The sequence below is a fragment of the Biomphalaria glabrata genome, chromosome 9 (genome assembly GCF_947242115.1).
Source record: "Biomphalaria glabrata chromosome 9, xgBioGlab47.1, whole genome shotgun sequence".
NCBI classification, from domain to species: domain Eukaryota; kingdom Metazoa; phylum Mollusca; class Gastropoda; family Planorbidae; genus Biomphalaria; species Biomphalaria glabrata.
This window is the reverse complement of record NC_074719.1, coordinates 31,091,654-31,103,642: the sequence shown is the minus strand read 5'-3', so window position 1 is coordinate 31,103,642 and position 11,989 is coordinate 31,091,654. Positions and strand designations below refer to the sequence as shown.

Here is an 11,989-nt window from a genome sequence, read left to right as displayed (position 1 = left end):
GTCGGAGAAATAGCGTGTACAAACTTTTGACCAGTGAGTTGATATAAGCTTTGAGTGAGTGAGTTGATATAAGCTTTGTACAAAACAAAAACGACCAAAAGCGAGCAAACTCATAGTTAGTATATTATAAAATCATTGACTATTTTGTTGGGATGTAGGTACATTTCCCAATCACTGCTTCTACCTAACTCTGTTAGACACTTTCGAAGTGTCCAAATTGTTGCAGGGGTTTACCACATTGAGATTGTCTAGTTAACTTTCAAGTACTTAGTATACAGTATATATCGGTAAATGAATTAAAAAATCATAGCAAAATCAAACTATATTTCATATTTAGTTGCTAGAAAGTAATACTAAATTTTATACACTTTATATAAATTCATTTAAAGACTTTATTTTGTAGCTATTTAGTTTGTACTAGATCTTACTCAAAATAGCACTAAAGTTGTCTAAGTGTGTTGTCAACAGTGTCACTGAAGTTGATTTGAAGTGTTTAGAAGTGCAGAGTGTCACTGGATACAGCTTAAGTGGAGGGTGAAAGTCTATTGTAGGTATGTCTGTAAAGAATGTCATGTAAACAACTAGTCAAGTTGAAACTGGGGATTAATTTAGCTTTCTTCAGCCAAGATGTAAACATATTTAAGTGTTTCAGATGAGGATCTTTAGTTATGATCTGTGGTTGTACAGTTTGCCTCAATAGTTGTTTATTTGAGCGCTATTTTTAGCAACTTTGTTATTATTTATGACAGTATGTGTAACTGGCATGTTTTACAGGTAGCAACATCTTCTGGGCAATCCTCTATAGTGGCCATTGAAAATCATTCCAATATTGTGTTGCGAGAATTGGTAGCTCTATTCTTTTGAAAAGCTCAGATTGAAGGTAAGCTCTATAGAGAATGAACCTCAGCAACACCAGTCATTACATGGACAGCGATGAATACCTCCATGAGCTAAACTTGACCTTTACTGCACTGATATTACCTGCTATAATTGTTCTGGCTGTTTTTATGGTTATTGGCATCATTGGAAATGGACTAGTTCTGTATGTATATTGTAGACGAATGAAAACAGGAACCATCACGAGATATATTCAAGGACTAGCAATATTTGACTTACTCAGCTGTTCATTGGCCATTCCTGGTAACCAATGATTTTGCTTTCTCACTATTAATTACTGTTATTATATTTAAAGAAAGAATATATACATTCACTTTGGAATGTTGGATTTTAATAATTTTTAAATAAATTAATACCTTGTAGCCTTGCAATAAAAAATACTCTATTATAACAAAGTTGACAAAATGATTTTAACAGATATTAACAGCCCATGTGGATTAATCGTATTAACATAATGAGTTTAAAAAAATCACACGCAATATGACTGAATTGTGCATTCTATTGTTACAACAATTTGAATAACATGAACTGCCTTTTTCACTGTTTTTAAAAGGTCAATATGTTTCTGCATAATTAATGAAAAACAAAAGCGCATTTGTACTAATATATTCAATACCACATTTATGTTTTATGACAAGATCTTGCGAAAAACGAACAGCCTTTCGTATATTACTTTCTTATATATACATAGCTGGATATGGGCCATGAGACATAGTTTGTGTATCTAGGGCCAAGTTCCACTATATTTTAGCTGACCTAGTGGTATCTAATTTAAAGTTTTGTGAAAACGGGTTTTCCGATTTGTTAAATATTAATAGAGATAAAGTTAGGTATTTTATTTTTAGGACCCTCCGGTTGTTGCAAAGACATAAAACATACACTACAGTCTGCGCCTTAGATCTAAAGAATATTTGTGCCAAGTTTTATCAAGATTGGCCAAACCATTTTGATTTCTATTCGGGACATACATAAATACATACATACTTATAACATTCTAATTTATCTATCACACACACACACATATATATTGATATATATTGCTTACTATTTTGCCATGGACCCCTCATGGGCGTAGCCAGGGGAGGGGTGTTGGGGTTCAACACCCCCCCCCCCCGCAGGGGAAGGGTCGAAATTTAGTGACTGATTTTTTGCTTTGATTCTGTTTATTTTAGCTATGATTTTAATACTAAACCATCACTTGCCCAAGCGCAACCAAGTGGGTTTTAAGTTTAAAACCCCCTAATAGGGGGTTTTGCAGTCAAAACCACTCTTCTATAAACTATAAAACAAAACCAAACAAAAAAAAAAAGAATGCAAACGAAAATCCCCGAATTTTAAGAGCATAGCTAAGGAAAACTAATTTTTAAAAACCCCCTCCGAAAGTTACGATAACCCCCCCCCCCCCTCTTCAATATAAGACTATCCAAACATCAGCCACCAGATTTTATGAGTGTAGCAAAGAGGGGTTTTGTGTTTAAAACCCCCCTTCAGCGGGGTTTGAAGCTAAAAAATACCTCTTCAATAAAAAAAAAAGCAAATTACACACTCAAAATGCCATGAGCCTAGCCAAGCCAAGAGTGGTTTTGAGTTTAAATCCCTCCTTCAGAGGGCTTTTTTCTAAAGTTTAAAACCCCTCCTGATGTTTTTGAGGTTGAAAACCTTTCCTTTCAATTTTGTTCTAAAGCAAGCTACAGTCACAAAATTCTATGAGCGTAGCTATGGGGGTTTTGAATTTAAAAAAACAAACTCCCCCAGATTTTCAGTTTAAAACCCTCCAAAAAATGATTTTGACGATAAAACTTCCCTTTTCGATATAAAATCCAAAGCAAACTACAGTCACCTAATTCTAAGAGCGTAGCCAAGAGAGGCTAAACATTTCTACCAGTGGCTGGGCTCCATTAATAAAGTGCAGTGAATAGTCTGCCGAAATTTGAAAACAACAAATGTGGCTCAACAAAGATGGCTAAGACGGATTTTAGGAGTCAGTTATAGAGATCGGGTCTCAATCAATGAAATCCTATGCCGAACAAGTATTCGACCCCTTAGTAAGGTTGTGACAGAGCGTCGCATGAGGTTTGAGGGACATGTTCTCCGACAAAATGAATTAAGCATAATAAGTGGCGTCAGACATTACCAGTGACAGATTTTTGTGGAAGCAGCTTGCCGCCCAATGCGCCGAGCGACGCTGGATAATCTAAGTCAGTAAGAATAGCACATACGATTTTTGAAATAAAACTTTTAAATAGCAGGATAATGCACTGTAGATACCTCAGAATATGCATTTTGTTAATTTTCAATACCGGAAATAGTGCTTGGCTCCGCCCCGCGCTGGGAAAGCTCCTAGCGCTCCCCCCAGACCACCTGACTAGAAATGGCTGGGGAGTCTACAATTTTTCAACTAGCTCCAGGAAGAACCTATTCTAGGGCACAATAAACGTCTTCCGAAAGAATGAAGGGTCCGAATGTAATAAAGATTAATTATGTACACACACACACATATATATATATATATATTTTGAGAGGGGGGGAATCCCACCACTACTCCCCCCCCCCTTGAAAAAAAATCCTAGATGCGCCCATGGACCCCCTCCCCTTTTTACAAAACCTATATCAACTCACTTGGTCTGTCTGGTCAAAGTGTGTACACGTGATTTCTTCATTACCCAATCTTGGATGAAGTTTTGCACAATTATTTATATTACCTGACAACTAAAGCACTAAAAAAAAAGAACCAATTTGTTAATTAACTATTGATAATTAATTATTTTGTTTGCACCCCCACCCCACCCCCACCCACACAATAACAAAAATTAAATAGTGTGAAAAACAGAATTTAAAAAATATATGAAAGTAAATAAAATATATCGTGCGATTAGAGACTTGAACTACTGACCTTCATATCTAAAGTGTGATGTTCTACCGATTTAGCTAACCAAGTAGTAGGCCTATTGAAGTAGAGGAAAAAGTAACAAAATGAAAGTCCTTAAAAACTGAAGTGTACAAAAACAAAGTTTAGATCTAGATTCATATGTCTCTTATTTAGGTCTAGGTTCATATGTCTCATATTTAGATCTAGATTCATATGTCTCATATTTAGATCTAGATTCATATGTCTCATATTTAGATCTAGATTCCTACTCTCATATTTAGATCTAGATTCATGTGACTCATGTCTCATATTTAGATCTAAATTCATATGTCTCATATTTAGATCTAGATTCATATGTCTCATATTTAGATCTAGATTCATATGTCTCATATTTAGATCTAGATTCATATGTCTCGGAAGACAGACAGACATTTTTCAGCGCAATCTACCACCACCAATCCTCCCTCCCTCTAAACAAAATGTTCCATTAAAGCCTGCGATCACTCACAACCTAAGGACAAAGGTCCTGTTTGTATCCCGTCAGAAAAATACTGCCAGCGTGAGAAAGAGAGCGTCAACATTGGAGTCCCAGTGAGTATACAGAGCTAATACAAAATTTAAGCAACGAAAAAGAAATTCCCTTTCGTATTGTGAACGTATCTGATATACCATACTATATATTTTTATATGTACTAGTCGACCGGCGGCGTAGTATACGCCGCTATTTAGCAGGGCCGGCCTTAGGTGACCGCAGTGAGCTCCGCACTTATGCGACCGCAGTGGGACCCGCACTTTCATAGGACCCGCGCTAATTCTAGGTGTATAAATTATTAAATTAATCCATTGTATAACTTATAACTGATTTCCCGCGGCCTCCTGTCGATTTATCAGGACCTCCTGGAAATCTCCTGAAATTGCAAAATTTAGGCCTACGAAAAACTCTGGAAATATCCGGAAATTATTAATATCTTTAGAAAACTCATACAAATCTCCTGAAATATATAGGCAAAAATTGTCATTCAATATGGAAAATAAAAATTTTGGGGTGTCATTTAATCCTACACGCGTTAAAAAAACGGCATTATGCATTATCCCGTAATTTTGGAATCTGGTGAATGAAGCTTCTCGCGCCTCAAACTAACGAAGAATTACTTTATAGTTCAACAATTCTCGTAGATAGATTGAAACATTTGGTAATCTTGCTATTGAGCGTGATCTATGTAGGAAATAGAATTTTTATGATATACTGTATGACTTCGCCAGACGAAAGGCTCGTAAAGTAATTCTGTACGTAGTAAAGGATGAATAAAATGCAAAGACGAATGTATTTTCTAATATAAACTCTTAATTTTCACTTATAATCCGTATCCCTACCCAAACTGGGCCCCGCGAATTCCGTTTCGCATAAGGCCCCACAATGTTTAAGTCCGGCCCTGCTATTTAGTGACGGGTGAATACAGAATAGATTACTTGTTATATATATTGTTGCTTGACCAACTAACCCACTCTTTAGTGGACGAGGTCTTATCTGAAAGCCAATGTGGTTTCAGAGCTGGTAGAGGTACATCTGACATGATATTTGTTCTGCGAAAATGATAAGGAAAATGCAAAGAGCAGAACTTAAACCTATATGCTGCCTTTGTGTAACCAAGGCTTTCGACACGGTCAGTCGCGATGGTTTGTGGAGGATTTTGGCCAAACTGGGATGCCCATCTACGTTCCTATCCATTCTCAAGCAGTTTCACGTGGGACAAAGAGGCCAGATCAGACACAATGGTGCCCTTTCTGATCACTTCCCAATAGAAAATGTCGTGAAGCAGGGCTGTGCACTTGCTCCTACTCTATTCGCTATCTTCTTTGGCATAATGCTGGGTCAAATGAGTCAGCGATTGCACGAAGGCATCTATATCCGGTTTCGATCTGACGGCATTGTGTTCAATCTTCGACGTCTACTATCCCATACAAAAAACAAAGGCGGTATATACAGTATAGAGGGACTTCTTTTGGTCCGACAGAGAGGCTGGGTAGGGCACGTATCACGTATGGGAGACGAACGTATGCCAAATGGCAGTCTTTTTTGGTGAGCTAAAAGGTGGTCGACGTAACAGAGGCGTACCACGGAAACACTTCAAAGACCAGCTTAGGCGCCAACTTGCTTTGGCTGACATAGAAGAGAGCACCTGGTTGCATGCGGCCTTAGAACGAGACAGCTGGAGGTCACTCACGAAGGCCGCGGGATACACATTTGAGACCAAAAGAAAATCTGCTGCCGAGGACAAACGCAGACGGCGAAAAGAAAATCTAAATCGACCACCTGTGGACAATGGTTATGTTTGCCATGGATGTGGCAAAATATGTAGGTCACAACTTGGACTGCGCACCCACGGGAAATACTGCATACCTCACTAATCTTCGGACTTGAAGACTAGCCTTAGTATTATTATTATTATATGTAGTCAACCCACGGCGTAAGATACGCCGCTATTTTGCATGGCCGGCCATAGGCCACTGCAACCTATGCGACCGCAATGGGCCCCACACTTTCATAAGACTCGCGCTAATTCTAGGAGTAAATTATTTAATTAAACCATTTTATAACTTATTACAGATTTCCCGCGGCCGCCTGATTTGCCAGCAGCTCCTGAAAATCTCCTGAAATTGCAAAATATATGAAAAATTCGTGGAAAACTTCGGAAATTATTAAAAACTTTTGATAACTCATACAAATCTCATGAAATATATATACAAAAATTGTCATTTTGGGGTGTCATTTAATATGGAAAACGTCAATCCTTCGCGCGATAAAAAAAAAACGGCATTATGCATTATGCCGTAATTGTGTAATCTGGTGAAAGAAGCTTCTCGCGCCTCAAACTAATGAAGAATTACTTGAGGTCAACAATTCTCGTAGATAGATTGAAACATTTGGTAATTCTTGCTATTGAGCGTATCTATTTAGGAAATGAAATTTGTATGATATACTGTATGACCTCACTACACGCAAGGCTCGTAAAGTAGTTCTGTACGTAGTAAAGAATGAATAAAATGCAAAGGCGAATTTATTTTCTAATACAAACTCTTAAATTATTATCCGTATCCCTACCCAAACTTTGCCCCGCGAAATCCGTTTCGAATTGGGCCCCACAACGGTTGAGTCCGGCCTGCTTTTTAGTGACGGGTGAATACAGAGTAGATTACTTGTTCTCCCCCCCCCCTTTTTTTTTTTTTGCCGCTACGTGAGGTAGAAATAAAAAAAAAAGAGTGATCTTTCTTGGTTACAACGGTCCGGCCCTGCTATCTAGTGACGAGTGAATACTACTTGTTCTCCCCCACCCCTCTTTTTTTTTCCTGGCGTAACTCTAGTTCGTCCGACTTGCAGAAATAAAAGAGTAATCTTTCCTTTACTTCTTGTTTGCGTGTCCAAACTCTTGAGCCATGAAGAGAATTATATATATATAGATTGTTTTGTATTTATTCGTTTATGAATTACGGCTTGCATAATTAAATTTTAAAAAAGGTCTGCTTAAGGAAGACAATAAGTAGCCATTTCTCCTAAACGTTACAAGCCTCAGAATATAGTGATATTAAATTAAATTTCTGGTCTTTGCATGATTTCTATTTTCAGGGGAGATTATAGACATGACTAACAACTACACTTTTGGCTCCAATCCATTGTGCCAGATAGTCAGAACCGTCAACTTGTTTTGTACAATGGTGTCTGGAAGCATTTTGATAGTTGTTGCTATCGATAGGTACAGTTTCTATAACTTGTAAATGTGTGACGGAAACATTGACCTACTAGATTAAAACGCATTTCATCATCTGTCCCTTGACTTTCGTTGTGATAGCTCGCGTAGCCAAAGCCCTCCACATTTTTTCCGGTCAGCAGCTGTTCTTAGCAGGACATCAAGAGAGAGGCCGGTCCATTCTTTTACGTGGCCCAGCAAGTTTTTCATTGGACGACTCTTTCTTCGTGCCTTAAAAGATGACTTTGGACAGTGAGTCATGTTTTACAATATAACAAAACCTGCTTAGTGAGTTTCTCCTTTTTGCCAGCCACAATGTTTACTTGTAACAATGCAAACTCATATGTCTTCTTTCCTGGTATATGATACCCAGTACGTTTCTATTGCATTTACTCTCAAAAGCTTGAATTTGTTTTTCAGCCTCAGTGTTCAGTGTCCAACTTCACAACCATTGAAGAATACATTTTTAATTTGACTGGGGAAGTTGATGTCACTCTTCCAGATTGTCCACAGTTTGCTTATGGTAGAGGATCCCAAACTTATAGGGTTTTTATTTCTTTTATTGATCCTCCACCTCTTTTTATGTTTGATCCTAGGTATTTACTATATAAATGAGTCAACTTCATCTAATGTTTGGCCATTCATCTCGTAGTATCTCCACCACAAACTACTATTATGTTTTTTTTTTGCTGCACTGATTTTCATACCAACTGCTCATCTTATCAACAAGATAAAACAAGGCTGTACTGAAAAGCAGACGTCACCTGAACGATATCACAATTGCTCCTCCCCTTTTCTGCATTTGTTTTTAAAAAGTTTATATCCACTCTCTCAGTCTGATACAAAGTGTGAACACATTATTTCTCCAACACACTCAATCTTGGATCAAGCTAAACTTTTGCACAATTTTTTCTTGTACCTGACAAAAACAAAATTAACAAATTAGTTAATAATTATTGGTGCCATTTGGTATCTCGAACAAGGGAAAGAAATTGTTCTTGACAATTCAATTAGTCTCCTTTATACTTTGTAGAGATAAAAGTTTAAAACTTACAAGAGATAACTATAAAACCTTCTATTTTCATAAGCACACCCCTAGCACAGTGGTTAGTGCATTGACTTAAGGATGCTTTAGCTATCGAGTTTTAATTCAGGCCGTTGCTCTTTTTTAAAATCTTTTTTTTAATAAATGCATTTAAAATGCGATCACCCAGATACCAACTGGTCCAGACATGTGATAGAATAATAGCGTAGTCGCCGTAGTGAGAAAGCTAAAAGCATAAAATTACGCTAAACAAAAACATTTGGTAAAAATACGTGTAATCGCATTGTTATTCTAGATCTATGACAAAGTTAATGACATGACTGATTCAAACTAATTCCTACAATTACAGTTAATACAAACTTTGTTCTTTTTAAGTATACAAAAAACGTATTGTTAAAATGTTTGAAAAATATGTGTATATTGAATCATCAACCATGCTTTTCAATCAGTTATAGTTAAAGTGATAATTTTAAGTGAAGTCCCTTTAATGAATTTATATTTTGTGCCAAACTATTATGGTCCAATTAGCTATGTTATAGCGGTCAATTAAGTTATAGAGCAGTTTCTTGTGGGATTGAAGGCATTTTTCATTTAAGTCTATTCAACAGCGCTTCTACCCACTTTTCGGAAAAGATCTCAGCTTTTCTCTTGATTCTGTTGAGAATTATTCTTAGCATTATCTTGATCAGACTTCTCGTTCTATACTTTTGGCAGTGTTTCATTATTAGTATAGAATTAAAAGGAATGCATGCCCTTTTTATATAGCATAAAAATAAACAACTGTCGAAATAAATATCATATAATTTTATACTTTATAAATACAAAACATAAATTGAATGTTTTGCCAGATATAAACGAATATGTTATCCACTGGGCAAGCAGATATCTCCAAAGTCTGCTCTCTACATCATGACTGTTTGCAGTGCCTTAGCAATTGTATTGGCCTTGCCAACAGCGGTTATTTTTGGAGCCATGACTGTGCCAACTAATATCTCTTACATTAAGGGATCTGACTGTTCAGTTAGTGATAAGTAAGTTCAACACTGTTTTTAATATTAGCTTATTGAATTTCATAGGTATAATATATTATAACTAGTCGACCGGCGGCGTAGCATATGCCGCTATTTTGCACGGCCGGTCTTAGGCCACTGCAACCTATGCGACCGCAGTGGGCCCCCACTTTCAAAGGATCCGCACTTTCATAGGATCCGCGCTAATTCAAGGTGTATAAATTATTAAATTAAACCATTTTATAACTTAAAACACATTTCCCGTGCCCTCCTTTCGATTTACCAGAAGCTCCCGGAAATTGCAAAATATACGAAAAAGTCCTTAAAATATACGTGAGCGTGATCTATGTAGGAAACAATTATTATGATATACTGTATGACTTCGCTACACGCAATGCTCGTAAAGTAATTCTGTACGTAGTAAAGAATGAATAAAATGCAAAGACGAATTTATTTTCTAATACAAACTCTTAAATTTCACTTATTATCCGCTTCCCTACCCAAACTTGGCCCCGCGAAAGACGTTTCTTGAAACTTTATCAGTTATCGCTGTTGACCGTCTCCACTTGTCACGTTGGACAGCTCGTCTAGCTCTAGCCTGGGGCGACACACATTACTACCCCTCTCCGCAGCACCACCAGAGCTATAAAAATACTATGATACATCGGTTAGCATATTTAACATTTAAAAAATGAGGTCCTTGCGATATGGCTGTAGAGTTAAAGTTGTTTTTTTTTTGACAGTCTGTAGCAGGTCCATTATTAAGGCAATTTATAATCTCTTCATTTGTCTTTGTAATTTGTACATAATATGTAGCTGACTATCCATACATATTGGAGATTGGTTGGAGGAGAGAGATTGGAGAGAGAGATTGGAGGAGAGAGATTGGAAGAGAGAGATTGGAGGAGAGAGATTGGAAGAGAGAGATTGGAGAGAGAAAGATTGGAGAGAGAGAGATAGGAAGAGAGAGATTGGAAGAGAGAGATTGCAGAAGAGAGATTGGAGGAGAGAGATTGAAAGAGAGAGATTGGAGGAGAGAGATTGGAGGAGAGCGATCGGAGAGAGAGATTGGGTGCTGTGATGATAGTACATTTGTTCGTACACTTATGACATCTTGGTCATTGAAACTGAGGCAAAATTCTCAGCAGTAATAAAGAAATTGACTTCGGAGATTGGTTGGAGGAGAGAGATTGGAGGAGAGAGATTGGAAGAGAGAGATTGGAGGAGAGAGATTGGAAGAGAGAGATTGGAGAGAGAAAGATTGGAAGAGAGAGATTGGAGAGAGAAAGATTGGAGAGAGAGAGATAGGAAGAGAGAGATTGGAGGAGAGAGATTGGAGGAGAGCGATCGGAGAGAGAGATTGGGTGCTGTGATGATAGTACATTTGTTCGTACACTTATGACATCTTGGTCATTGAAACTGAGGCAAAATTCTCAGCAGTAATAAAGAAATTGACTTCGGAACCAATGGATCTCGGGTTCGAATCCCAATGAGATTTAAATGTCTAGAGTTTTACCTTGACATTAGTCGGCAAAAGGAAAGAGAATTGATCGTTGTGCTGTCTACATGATGTTAACCTCCTTCAGTCGTAGAACGACTATGGCTTATCTCGTAAACACTTTTTCATGTGACTGTGGAGCCATAGTGTCGAGAGACATTCCGTCCAATTGTATCACAGTTTAAAATGACATTCGCTTTGGTGGTAGAAGAGCCAGCCTATTTTTGTTTGGCATGTTTTTCTTTCAGAGTGGAGACCAATATTTTTTCGCTGTCCGTAGCATTCTTGATTACCATCGTTCTCCACACAGTGCGTTCTTGGGTTATATCTTCCCAGCATTAATGTCCACTGCTTCGAGGTCCCTTTTGATTGCATCCTCATATCGTAGGTGGGGAAGACCAGTTTTTCTTGAGCTAGTCGCAAGTTGACCATAAAGGATGACTTTGGGGTTACGATTGTCCTCCATCCGGCGGACATGACCAAGCCAACGCTGGCACCGTTGTCTCAGGATTGTAAAGATGCTGGGAAGACCTTTTCTAGCAAGTATTTCAGTTTTACACACTCTTTCTTGCCATGTGATTTTCAATATCCTTCAGATTTGCAAAACTAGTCTCTGACTCACTGTCGTACAGAAGTGTACTCAAAACACTTGCCTAGTTACATCTCCATTTTGATCATTGTGCTGAGCTTTCTGTTTCCCTAAACTCTTGGTCTGATTCTAGCGAAGGTCGACCAAGATTTCCCTAAGCGGTTTTTGTTTTATTTTCACTTCTAAAGACATGTCCTTTTGAATTGTGGATTCCAGGTAGCAGAATTCATGTTGTAGCCTGCCACATGCGGGTGGCGGAGGCCGCACGGAGCAACAAAATTACCCCGAGTATGTATTACATTTTTATTTCCTGGAGATGTTCAGTAAAAAAAAAC

The 11,989-nt window shown here is 37.8% G+C and overlaps 1 protein-coding gene across 3 annotated transcripts in view; it reads left to right on the top strand.

The window, feature by feature from the left end:
• Nucleotides 1-391: 391 nt before the first annotated feature.
• The window catches only part of LOC106053322 (prostaglandin E2 receptor EP4 subtype-like), a 28,196-nt gene continuing 16,598 nt past the window's right edge, over nt 392-11,989 (top strand). Inside the window, exons 1-4 of one of the 3 annotated variants that reach the window (XM_056040148.1) lie at nt 1,042-1,140; nt 4,163-4,357; nt 7,392-7,518; nt 9,406-9,588. In XM_056040148.1, coding sequence (XP_055896123.1) covers nt 7,406-7,518; nt 9,406-9,588 — 296 coding nt within the window. In that variant the 5' untranslated portion in view covers nt 1,042-1,140; nt 4,163-4,357; nt 7,392-7,405. Of the gene's footprint in view, nt 1,141-4,162; nt 4,358-7,391; nt 7,519-9,405; nt 9,589-11,989 lie in introns of all 3 variants that reach the window. The other 2 variants (XM_056040147.1, XM_056040146.1) reach the window with 2 other exon arrangements.